Here is a 14,310-nt window from a genome sequence, read left to right on the forward strand (position 1 = left end):
TCAACAACAGAACTACTTGAAGAAAGATTAAAGGAATACACAAGACTATGTCTTCCTGATAGAACTTAAATGATTAAACAATCCCTTGGACAAAGTCTATATAGATCCTCTGTATCAAAATACAGTCAACTATAATAGTGTTACAAGAAGTTAGTGCATTGATATTAAAAATAAGATAAAAAAGAGTGGTTGGTGCTCACAATTCCAAATTACAGCATAAGTAAATTCTGTACAAGCCCAAACTATAATTAAGCCTAAATCATGCTATATAGATTTATGGGGAGAAATTCCCCAAAGGTGTTATTAGTTAAAAATACTGTTAGAGAATGTTATACATCAAAAGTAATTAGATCAAAGAATAAGTTATTGACTCACTGTGTACCTTTGGACAAAAACTTGGTTAACTGGACAAAAACAAAACAAAAAAAAAAGTGGCATTTTAAGATCATCCCTAAACAAGTATTCACTACTAATAATATCAAATTGAATAAAAATAAAAGTATATGATTTCCCCGCATAAACAGAAATTTCTCTTAGCGGAATTGCTTGAGACCAAAAGACATGGTTGTTTATATTTTCTTTTGACCCATTCTAGTTGACAGCTGGACTATGAGTTAGATTTTATTACTTCAGGCTTCTGAATTTCTTTAGCATCCTTTTAGATGACAATCAAATCCCCCTGAATAGCTCATATATAATTAGATTTTCATCTTTAATCCAAACTTTTTAAATTTTTTCACTTCATTAATTTTACTTTCTAACATAAAAATACCATTGTGATTTTAAGTGCATGGTCACAATCTCCCTTTGTTTCTCCCCTTACAAATTCCCCATACCCTTTGCAAATCTTAAGCTCTTGTTCAGCTAAATTCTGCACAGATATGCACACATGCCCAGCTTCCCTCACAGCCCACAGTATTATTACTGCCAAAACAATTGCCTCTCACTACATTTTTCATTCAACTCCTCTGCTCTATTCTACATCTATACTTATTCAACCTTTACGTACCCTTGCCTCCACATGTACACTCACAAAGCATACGCCCTCAATATATTCTATAGGTCTAAACCAATCTTAAAACTTTGCTTTCCTTGCATTACAATTATGTATGTAAATATCATTTCCCTTGCCAAATCATAAATTCCAAGAAGATCAAGTCTAATTCTTATTAAGCCTAACATACAGCCGGGTGCTGCGGCTCACGCCTGTAATCCAGCACTTTGAGAGGCCAAGGTGGGCAGATCACTTGAGATCAAGAGTTCAAAACCAGCCTGGCCAACCTGGTGAAACCCCATTTCTACTAAAAATACAAAAATTAGCTGCGCATGGTAGCGGGCGCCTGAAATTCCAGCTACTCAGGAGGCTGAGGCAGAAGAGCTTGAACCCAGGAGGCGGAGGTTGCACTGAGCTGAGATCACACCATTGCACTCCAGCCTCGGTGACAGAGTCTCATTCTGTCTCAAAAAGAAACAAAGGTAATAAAAAATAAAAATTATTGAGCCTAATACAATGCCCTGAATATGGTACATAAAATAAACTATTTGCAAAATGAATTAATAAATGACTGGTGTGACAAACAAAAGTAAATGGGTAAGAAATGATGTGGAAAAGTGGCATGAAAAATGGCAAAACAATGACATACTGCTGACCTGTACATATATACGAATAAGTAACGAAATATGTCAAAATATAACCATCACAGTGAACACAAAGAACCAAAATCATGATTATTACAACATAAAGCTCTGTTTCCATGCCCTGGTCAAATAGGAAGTTCTTCACATTAAAATGAGGACTATACTTTTAAAATTAAGAGTTCAAATAGCAAGAAATTTTTACTTTTTAATGAATATATTAAAACCTTATATATGTTCAAAATAAATTTTTACATTTTAGAAATACCCAAGGCTGGTTTTATATTTAGAAAGTATGATAAGCACAATAATGACATCCATTCCTAAAGATGTACATGACTAATCACCAACACCTATGAAAATATTAAGTTACATGGCAAAGGGAATTTAGGTTATAGATGGAATTAAAGTTGCTATCAGCTGACCTTAGAGTGGTTATCCTGAATTATTTGGATGTACCCAATGTAATCAAAAAGTTCTTAAAAGTAGAAGAGAGAAAAACAATAGAGCTGGAGGGAGATGTGACTGTGAGACAAAGGAATCGAGGAATGCAAGATTGCTGGCTTGGAAGATGAAGGAATGGTTCTATTAGCCATGGAGTATGAACAACCATGAGAAGCTGGAAATACAAACAGATTCTTCCCTAGAGCCTAGAAAAAGAAACACAGGCCATTCTGCCAGTACTTTGATGTTAGCATAGTAAGACCAATACCAGACTTCTGTTTTACAGGAATGTAAGATAATAAATTTGTATTATTTTAAGCAAATAAGTTTTTGGTGAATTGTTACAGTACCAATAAAAAACTAATACGTTACAAAATATATGGAGCTGAATGTACTTTAGACATGAATTTTAAAAAGCAAATCATCTCTTTTCTATTATATAACAAAACGACGTGTTCATTTAAAACATTCATGTAATCAAGCTAAAAGCTACTCTGTAAATATTTAACTAATTCATTATAAGAAATACAAACAAGTATTAAGTAGAAAAATTTTATTTAAGGAAGTTGGAATCTATTCCCAGCAAGAAGGCACACACATAATCAACATGAATGAAGATGAAAATCCAGTAAAAAGAAAGTGAAAGAGAAAAAAATGCTTAAATAAGAGCAGCTGAATCAGGTAGTTTATTAGTCTCAGAGACTCACAGCACAAATCACTAGTGAAATTATGACCACTACATTTAGAAGACAAGATAGGAAAGGCAAAACTTAGAACAACTTCCAAAGATATAATTTATTGATTAGTTAAAATGTTCAAAATAATTTTAATTGCTTGTTGGCACTAACAAGTATTTGGTTTCTTTTTATTGCTAAGTAATCATTTTCCTAAATATATCCGATATCAGAACAAAAGATGGTAAGCTGAAGATAATCTCTCACTATATAATTTGTGTTTTGATTCTCCAACTTTAAATTTTATCAAGATATACATTATTGATTTCTTATGTGGAACTCAGCAATAACTTCAACATGATGCTAGCATTCATTTGAAAATACTATGAATAAAAATCATTAACAAAAATCTTCTAGCCTTCTGAATAAATTCAAAATACTATGTAAACACTCTGTAATACTCATAGTAGCCCAAATGACTCAAAGAAGAATTGTTAGTAAAGGTAACTATAAATGAAAACTCCCTCGATCTTCTAAACTGTATAATAATATCTTCATAAGCCAAAGAAAAACACATTCTAAAAGGGCTATAGAAACAAATTTTAAGTAACACATTAATAATCTAAAGTATAACAAAAATAAAAACATAAAATTAAACAATTTGCCTTTCAGAAACAATAACTTAAAATACTTAAAATGCAATCATTTGATAGCATTATATTCCATGAGCAGTTAAGAGAAGATGCAGCTTTCTCTCCTGGCAATGCAGAAGTTATGCTAAAACTAATTATGCAGCAATGATTTTCCAGTTGAATGATTTGGGTGAAGAATTTTGCTTCACTTACAGATTTCTATTTAATGAGAAGCTTGCAATGAAATATTGAAATTTAAGCTGTGCCTGTTTGTTTACCTGAATCATAGACTCTGCCAACCGTGTTTCATCTACCTCCAATATCATCATTCTGATTTCCTCATATGGCACCCGAAAAGAGCTCAGGAAGATTGCTAAGAGGGAGAAAGAGAGAAAGGTTTATAATGAATAAGGTTTAAAAAAGTATTTCAGATGCAGTTCTATTTATAAAATCAAAAATAAATTCAGAAAACAAGAGAATTCAAACATTTAATATAATTATTATGGGGGAAACTTCCATTACCACATTTTATACTCTTCTCTAGTTTTAAAACTAGTGTTTAAACAACAGTCCTGTATTATTGCACTGGATCCAAGGTTGATTTTTAAATGCTCAGTTATTTATCTACCATAAGAATGATGCCAGTTTTCATGTGATAACAAAAAATGAAATAAGGTATACAATAAAAACATCACATTGTAATGAAAATAATGAGAAAACCACAATAGGTGCATGTAATATTTGTCTAAACGTAGGTGTTATTTGCTTGTATCTCTTCTAGCCTTAGAAAAGAGTTCAGCAAAAAGTATTTTAAGAAAACTGCTAAGCAGTACATTAACACTTTTACAAGTAATAGTAGCACTTCACTATTCAGAAACATTGTAAACAGTATGCTAGAGAAATCTTACATGTAACCAAAGCTTAAAATATCCAATTTTAGAAAACAAATTCTCATTGAAAACTATCCAAATGTAATAGATAGTATAATATGTTATTACTGAGAATTCTAAACATTATTTACATCTTTCTTGATGCCTCTTATATTAACTATTATAATGATTTTCTCAAAAGTTACTGAAGTAGAAGGATATTTTCACAGCAACAGATACAATGCTTTTGCTAGTTCACCCCTTATTCTACTATTATGTTTCTACATTCAAGATGTCACTTCTTAACCATACTCAGCACCTGCAAATCAATAGCCTATTATTTTTCTTTTTTATTTAATGAATGTCTATGTCATCTAGTATGTGTATTTCTAGATAAAGACACTATGTTCAACACCTCATATCTGTGGGTTCCACATTCACAAATCTGACCAACTGTGGATCAAATTCAATCCACAGTAGGTTAAATCTAACGATACAGAAACCACAGATATAAAAGCTGACTATAAGGAACTTGAGCATCTGTGGATTTTGGTATTCATCAGGAGTCCTGGAACCAATCCCTCTGATATCAAAGGATAACTATTTTTTATAAAACTCAGGAAACAGGATCAGCTTCTTTTCTGTATTGAGGTTGTATTCCTGACTTGTGAGACTATCATGTACTACCTACAGGTTAACAAGGGCACCATCTGTGTTCATATCACCAATACACACAGTTCTGAACCCAAGAAGTCTTAAATATGAAATAATTATTATAAAACTCACAGATGTCTATAATCCTTAATATCCCAAGAACAAGATAAAATATATAAATGGTATAAGAGTAAATAGAGATTTGGCCAGGCGTGGTGGCTCACGCCTGTAATCCCAGCACTTTGGGAGGCAGAGGCAGGCGGATCACGAGGTCAGGAGATCAAGACCATCTTGGCTAACACAGGGAAACTCCGTCTCTACTAAAAATACAAAAAATTAGCCAGGCGTGGTGGCATGCACCTGTAGTCCCAGCTACTCGGGAGGCTGAGGCAGGAGTATCACTTGAACACAAGAAGTAGAGGTTGCAGTGAACCAAGATTGAGCCACTGCACTCCAGCCTGGGCGATACAGTTAGACTCTGTCTCAAAAAAAAAAAAAAAAAAAAAGTAGTAGAGATTTGTAAAATTACAAAAGATAACTCCATAGCAGACAATAGAACATGCAAAAAATATAATCACTGAAGATGGTGAAGTAGGGCTCTCCAGTAATTCTCCACCCTCACAGAAACATCAATTTGAACTAGCCATATGTGAAAGAAAATACATTCAAAAATGAGAAAACAAGCAAAAAATCATAGTACCTGCTATAGACTAATACTAAAAAAGAAACATTGATGATGTAAAGAATGTTTTACATTACCCATATCAATCCCTCCCCCAACGTCAGGCAGTAGAGCAAAAAAAAAAAAGATACTGTCTACTTGAAAAATAGAGAGGGAAGTGAACATATAAATTTGCCTTTGTGCTTAACAACAAATCTACCACTATAAAACGCTCATGGACTCTGATTCCTGACAGGTACCTGCAATCTAAGCATCTAAACTGACACTGGTACCAGACAGGAATCCAATGGTCCTTTGAGAAAAATTCAAGTTCTGGCCCATATCACCGACAGATGACTGCAGCGACCTTCCTTTACAGAAAATACTTAGCGGCAAGCAGGCAACAGCAGCCGTGGGATTCAGGAACCACCCAGGACTGCAACAGCATTAGGAACCATGAAAGTAAGCCTGATGCTGGGTCAGCTGTGGGAGCCCAAAATTTTCCAGCCTGGGCTGCACCACCCAAAGCACTTCTAGGCTTAGGGCACTCCCCAGCACTGCACCAATAACAGCAATCCATACCAGATGGTCTACTCAGAAACCCTAGACAGACTTACTGTTGAACGATGACCTAAAATAAAGTCAAACTGAGAAGAATGGAATAAATATCTACTTCTTCAACGTGTAGACAGCAACACTTGACCACAATACAAAAAGACAATCAGGGAAACATGACATCACCAAAGGGACAAAATAAGCTGCCAGTGATGCACACTAGAGACCGACATGTATGAACTATCTGGCAAGGAATTCAAAGCTGTAGTTTAAGAAAGTTCAGTGAACTTCAAGAAAAAAAAAAAAAAAAAAAAAAAAAATTTAAATGTTAGACCTAATACTATAAAAACCCTAGAAGAAAACCTAGGTAATACCTACCATTCAGGACATACGCATGGGCAAGGACTTCATGTTTAAAACATCAAAAGCAACGGCAATGGGATCTAATTAAACTAAAGAGCTTCTGCACAGCAAAAGAAACTACCATCAGAGTGAACAGGCAACCTACAGAATGGGAGAAAATTTTTGCAATCTACTCATCTGACAAAAGCCTAATATCCAGAACCTACAAAGAACTCAAACAAATTTACAAGAAAAAAAAACAAACAATCCCATCAAAAAGTGGGCAAGGGATATGAACAGACATTTCTCAAAAGAAGACATGCATACAGCCAACAGACACATGGAAAAAATGCTCATCATCACTAGCCATCAGAGAAATGCAAATCAAAACCACAATGAGATACAATCTCACTCTAGTTAGAATGGCAATCATTAAAAAGTCTGGAAACAACAGGTGCTGGAGAGGATGTGGAGAAATAGGAACACTTTTACACTGTTGATGGGATTGTAAACTAATTCAACCATTATGGAAAACAGTATGGCGATTCCTCAAGGATCTAGAACTAGAAGTACCATAGGACCCAGACATCCCATTACTGGGTATATACCCAAAGGATTATAAATCATGCTGCTATAAAGACACATGCACATGTATGTTCATTGCGGCACTATTCACAATAGCAAAGACTTGGAATCAACCCAAATGTCCATCAGTGACAGACTGGATTAAGAAAATGTGGCAAATACACACCATGGAATACTATGCAGCCATAAAAAAGGATGAGTTTGCGTTTTTGTAGGGACATGGATGCAGCTGGAAACCATCATTCTAAGCAAACTATCACAAGAACAGAAAACCAAACACCGTATGTTCTCACTCATAGGTGGGAACTGAACAATGAGATCACTTGGACTCGGGAAGGGGGACATCACACACCGGGGCCTATCATGGGGAGGGGGGAGGGGGGAGGGATTGCATTGGGAGTTATACCTGATGTAAATGATGAGTTGATGGGTGCTGACGAGTTGATGGGTGCAGCACAGCAACATGGTACAAGTATACATATGTAACAAACCTGCACGTTATGCACATGTACCCTAGAACTTAAAGTATAATAATAATATAAAAAAATCAAAAAAAAAAGAAAGTTCAGTGAACTTCAAGGAAAAAAAAACCAGTAATTTTTAACAAAGAAAATAGTTTTTAAAAATTAAACAGAAATACTAGAGCTAAAATACACAAGGTACAAAATGAGAAACTCAATAGAGAGCATCAACTGTAGAAGTGATCAAGCAGAAGAAAAAAAATCTGTAAACTTAAAGACAATTCATTTAAACGTATACAGTAAGAGAATAAGAAAAATGAATGAAAAGGAATGAAGAAAACGTAAAATTTATGGGACAGCATTAAAGAGCAAAAACGTGTCATTGAGGTTTGAGAGAGTAGATAACACTGTAGAAAATTTATTTTAAAAAGTAACAGCAGAAAACTTTCCAAACCTGGAAAAAGATATAAATATCCAGATATGAGAAGGTAAAAGGTGTCCAGTATGATTGAATCCAATACTACCATGACATTATAAACAAACTGTCAAAGATCAAAGACAAAGAGGGGATCCAGAAAGCAACAAGAGAAAATAATAAAAAAGCAAACAAGAGAGTTCCAGTATACCTAACAGCAGACTTCTCAACAGAAACCTTACATGCCAGGAGAAAATATGATGACATATTAAAAGTACGGAAGAAAAACAACTTCTAACTAAGAATACTGTACCATAAAAATTTATTTTTCAGAAATCAAGGATAGAGTTTCCCAGATAAACACAAGCTAAGGAAGTTCACAATCAACAGCACTGTCTTATAAAAATTGCTAAATGAAATTCTTCCAGTTGAAAGAAAAGGATGATAATGAGAAATACAAAAATATCTGAAAGTATAACTCACCAGTAAAAGTAAGTATATAGTCAAATTTTGAATATTCTAATAATGTAATGGTGGTATGTAAAATCACTTATATCTTTAAAAGAGAGAATAGAGGACAAAACTATTAAAATTTACAGTAACGACAATAAATTGTTAAGGAATATTCAATATGGAAAGATGTGAATTGTGACATCAAAAATTCAAAATTGAAGGAGAGAGTACAATTAACACGTAGTCTTATTTTTTTATAAGTGATCAAGGTTATCAGTTTCAAATAAACTGTTTTAACTATAAAAAATATTTTAGTTAGCCTCATGATAACCACAAAAAATCTACACTAAATGCACTACAAATCAAAAGCAAAAAATCAAAACATACTATTAGAGAATAATCACTTATCCAGAAAGGAAAAAAGTAAAAAGGATCTACAAAACAAGTAGAAAACAATCAACAAAATGGTAGTTATACGACCTTCACTATCAATAATTATCTAGAATCTAAATGGATTGAATTCTCAAATTAAAAGACAGTGGCTGAATGAAAACAAAACAAAACTACAACAATATGCTGACTACTGAAGACTCATTTCACCTGTAAAGACACATATAAACCAAGTGTAAAGATAGAAAAAGATATTCCATGCACATGAAAACCAAGAGAGAACAGGAGTAGCTATATTAACATCAGATAAAATATACTTTAAACCAAAAACTGTAAAAGGAAACAAAGAAGGATATTACATGATAAAGTGATCAACTCAGCAAAAGGATGTAACACTTGTAAAATATGTACATATATATGTGTATGTGTACATATATATATTATGTATCCAACACCAAAGAATCTAAATATACAAAGCAAATAGATCTACAGGGAGACATACATTTCAATACAATAATATTAGGAGACTTCAACACCTCATTTTCAGTAATAAAACAATCATCTAGACAGAAAATCAAAAAACATTAAATAGAAAATAAACTCTAGGCCAAAAGGACCTAACAAATATTTACAGAACATTTCATATAACAAAATCAGAATAAACATCCTTCTCTCAACTGCACGTGGAACATTCTCCAGGACAGATCATATGTTACGCCACAAAACAAGTCTTAACAAATTTAAGGAGACTCGAATCATATCAAGTATATTTTCTGACCACAATGGAATAAAACTAGAAATCAATAACAGAAGAAAATTCAAAAACTTTTCAAATACATGAAAACAAAACCACATGTTTCTAAATAACCAATGGGTCAATGAAGAAATTAAAAGTCTTCAATTTTAAAATTTATTTAGAAAAATGAAAAGGGAAATACAACATACCAAAATATATGGGATATAGCAAAAGCAGATCTAAGTGAGAAGCTTACAGAAATAAACATCTACATTTAAAAAACAAAAAAATCTCAATCTAACATTGCACCTGGAGGAATTAGAAAAACAAGATAAACTCAACCCAAAATTATTAGAAGAAAGTATTAAAGATCCAATCAGAAATAAATGAAATGGAGACTAGAAAATACTAAAAAAGAAAAAATAAAGAAAGAAAAAAGAAAACAAAAAACAAAAAGTTGATTTTTGGAAAAATAAACAAAATAATCAAATGTTTATTTAGACTAAGAAGACTCAAATAAATATAGTCATAAATGAAAAGATATTACAACTGACACCACAAAAATAAAAAGAATTATATGAGACTATTTTGAATGATTTCTTATACATCAATAAATTGGAAAACCTAGAAAAAAAATTGATAAAATCCTAGAAAATTAAAACTTATCAAGATTTAATTATAAAACAATAGAATACCTGAATAAACCAATAACTAGTAAGGAAACTGAAATCAGTAATAAGTAGTTTCTCACCAAAGAAAAGCTGAGGATCTAATATATTCGCTGCTTAATTATATCAAACATGTAAGTAAAAACTATTACCAATTCTTATGAAAACATTCAAAACAACAATAAAAAAGTAGAGACTACTGCCAAACTCACTCCACAAGGCTGGCATTCCCCCGACACCAAAACCTGCAAGGATGCAACAGAAGAAAACTACTTGTCACTAACCCTGAAGCAAAAATTCTCAACAAACTGAATTTAAAGATCAATCACCATGATCAAATAGGATTCATTCCGGAGATGCAAGGATGGTTCAAAATATGTAAATCAATAAATGTGACACATCCTATTAACAGTATGAAGGACAAAATCATATAATCATTTCAATAGATAGAAAAATAATTTGACAGAATTCATCACTCTTTTATGATAAAAAATTTTAACAAATTAGGAATAGAAGAAATCTGTCACAACACAATAAATATACGTGTTATATATGACAAACACACAGTTATCATCATAACAAATAGAGAAAAGTTAAAAGCTTTTCCTATAAAATCTGGAAGATGAGGATCTCTACTTTCACCACTTCTGTTCAACATATTACTTGAAGTTCTAACCAGGACAATTAGGCAAGAGAAAAAAAAAAAAAAAAAGGCAGAAATAAGTTAAACTGTACTTGCTTGCAGAAAACAAGCTTAAATAAAAAAAAATCATAAAGACTCCACCAACAAACTGTTAGATCAAATAAATTCAGTAAAATTTCAGGACACAAAATCAACATAAAAATCAGTACCATTTCTACACACTAATAGCAAACTATCTGAAAAAGTAATCAAGAAAATTCCATGTACAACAGCTACCAACTATTAGAGATCATTATGTTAAGTGAAATAAGTCAGACAGAGAAAGGCAAATATCACAATTTCTCACTTATTTGTAGGATCTAAAAATCAGAACAATTTAACTCAGGGAGATAGAGAAGAAGGAATGATTACCACAGGCTGGGAAGGGTAGTAGGGGAGTGGGGAGAGATGCAGATGGATGGTTAATGGATTCCAAAAAAAAAAACTCAAAATGAAAAAAGAGACTAAGAAACTACTACACGTAAGAACCAAAACTAAGAAACTACTAGAAGAAAAGACGGGGAAAGCTCCAGGACATTGGTCTCTATAATAAAATTTTGACTATCACCTCAAAAGCACAGGCAAAAATAGACAAATAGTATTACACCAAGCTTAAAAAGCTTCTGCATAAAATATATAATCCACAGAGTGAACAGACAAACTACAGAATAGGAGGAAATATTTGTAAACAATATACCTAATAAGGGATTAATATCTAAAATATATAAAGAACTGAAACAATTTAAGGAAAAGAAAACAATTAACCAAAATAAAAAGTGGATAAAAGACCTAAACACATTTCTCAAAAGAAGACATACAAATGTTCAACAGGTATATTTAAAACAGGTTCAACGTCTCTAATCATCAATGACAGGCAAAACAAAACCACAATGAGATACCACCTAAACCCCTGTTAGAATGGCTATTATCAAAAAGACAAAAATGGATAAAAAACTGTGGGACATACTATGCAATGGAGTATTATTTAGCCATAAAAAAGAATGAGATCCTCTCATTTGCAACAACATAGACGGAACTGAAGATCGTCATATTAAGTAAAATAAGCCAAGCAGAGAGAGACAAACGTCACATGTTCTCACTTCTTTGTGGGATCTAAAACTCAAAATAATTTAACTCAGGGAGATAGGAGTAGAAGTACAGTTACCACAGGCTGGGAAATGCTGTAGGGGAGTCGGGGTGGTGGGATGTAGGTGAGGGTGGTTAATGGGTACAAAAAATTTGAAAGAATGAATAAGACCTACTAATTGATAGCACAACAGAGTGATTATAGTCAATAATAATTTAATCATGCATTTAAAAATAACTAATTTAATTGGATCGTTTGTAACACAAAGGGTAAATGCTTGGGGATAGATATCCCATTCTCCATAATGCTATTGTTATGCCCAAATCCAAACATCTCATGTACCCCATAAATACATAAAACTACTATGTACCCACAAAAATGTTTTTAAAAAGACAAAAATAACAAGTGTTAGAAAAGATGTTGAGAAAAAGGAATTCTTATACACTTTTGGTATGAATGTAAAGTAGTAAACCATTATTAAAAAACAGTATGGAGTCTCCTTAAAATATTCAAAATGGAATTACCATATAACCAAGCAATTCCATTATTGGATATATATCCACAAGAAATAAAATCAGTATCACAAAGAGATCTGCATTCTCATGTTCACTGGAATACTATTTACAATAGGCAGGATATGAAATCAGCGTAAGAGACCATCAATGAAGGACTGGATAAAGTAAATGTGGTATATATACAAAATGGAATACTATTCAGACATAAAAAAGAACAGGCCAGGTGTGGTGGTTCATGCCTATAATCTCAGCACTTTGGGTGGCCGAGGCAGGTGGATTGCTTGAGGTCAGGAGTTCAAGACCAGCCTGGCCAATACGGCAAAACCCTGTCTCTACTAAAAAAACACAAAAATTAGCCAGGTGTGGTGGTGTACACCTGTACAGCTACTCAGGAGACTGAGGCATGAGAGTGAACTCAAGAGGTGAAGGCTGCAGTAAGCTGAGGTCATGCCACTGCACTCCAGCCTGTGTGACAGAGTAGAGCCAGACTCTGTCTCAAAAAAATAAATAAACAAACAAATACATAAGATAAATAGCATAACATAATGATAAATATAATAGCAAATAATAAATACAAGAAAAAGCAGAAAAGATACAATGGTGATAGTAGAATTTGCTTTACAGATGGAATATTCTTTTACTTTCTCCTATCGTTGTCATTTGTTCACTCCTTTGAGATATTCTATAATTAAAGTACTACCTAGCACATATATAAAGATCAAACTAGGGTTTAAAAAATAGTTTATGAATAAACTGTCTTTTGGAAAGCATTTGTTATAACAACTAAGGACAAAAAAAAATACAAGAGTTGAAAATGACCTGATGCCTAAGAGACAATTCAGAAGACAAATATACATTTTCTAAATACTTTAAGTTACTGAAAATGAGAGATATTCAGTTAATGTCCAAGAGATCGATCAAAAGGAATCTTTTTACTAACATACATCTTTATCTTTCAGAAGATGACTATACAGATCCAATAGGAAGCTTTGGATTCAGCTTGAAAGCGTAAAGTGTACAGATTTTAGAGCCAGTCATGCTTGTTTTCTGCTAGGAAATTTATAAATATTTAAACCTTGATGATAATTTGTACATTCCAGGGTTCCTCCTTTTACAGCTCTTACTGCCAGTGTAAACAAATCTGGTAAAACAAATGAATCTCACAAAACTCCTGAGCCTTCTCTTGATCCTAGTATGCCTGGAATTCTATCCTTCATGATGGGCCCAAAATCTTGGCCAAAACCTTTATGAACTCAAAAATATAGGAAACCAAAAACACTCTTAAATAAACAAGTAGACAAATGAATGACTTTTAGATTCTTTCTCCCAAATTCTAATCTAGTACACAACCATAATATTTCTCTTCAATCAACTTTAGAAATGAACCTCTCCATTTCAGTATCAGTATTCTACTACTGACCACTGTTTTATTTCAATTTATCTCAATCTAAAACAGTTTTAAGACTCTTCTCAGAATTCAGACTCTCAAAACTCTAAATTTCATGACAAAAACCAGCTGTGAATCAAACTATAATTACAATAAAGATTATAGGCTCCTAAAGCTTCTTAAAGCTTAAATCATAATGCCTGCTACCATCAGAGAGGGCAAGAATAATCTTAAAATGTATTACATCATAACATGACATGGTATAAATTCTGTATCTTTTCATCTTACACTTTAAAACATGTTTCTCAATTAAATGAACAGGATATATATACTCTAGCTAAATGAAACAAGGCAAACAGGACCCTTTCCATAAAAACATTATTCTGTTATCTGTAAAAAGGAACAGATATACATTAAACTATATAAACATTAAAATATTTTCAAAATGAGCAATCTTATTGAAAT

The 14,310-nt window shown here is 32.8% G+C and overlaps 1 protein-coding gene across 2 annotated transcripts in view; it reads right to left on the minus strand.

Moving 5' to 3' along the window:
• The window catches only part of DIAPH3 (diaphanous related formin 3), a 494,792-nt gene that overhangs the window by 241,140 nt on the left and 239,342 nt on the right, over positions 1-14,310 (minus strand). For both annotated transcript variants that reach the window (XM_065533305.1, XM_065533304.1), the window contains one exon: positions 3,664-3,758. In XM_065533305.1, coding sequence (XP_065389377.1) covers positions 3,664-3,758 — 95 coding nt within the window. The remainder of the gene's footprint in view (positions 1-3,663; positions 3,759-14,310) is intronic.

The sequence above is a fragment of the Macaca fascicularis genome, chromosome 17 (genome assembly GCF_037993035.2).
Source record: "Macaca fascicularis isolate 582-1 chromosome 17, T2T-MFA8v1.1".
NCBI classification, from domain to species: Eukaryota; Metazoa; Chordata; class Mammalia; order Primates; family Cercopithecidae; genus Macaca; species Macaca fascicularis.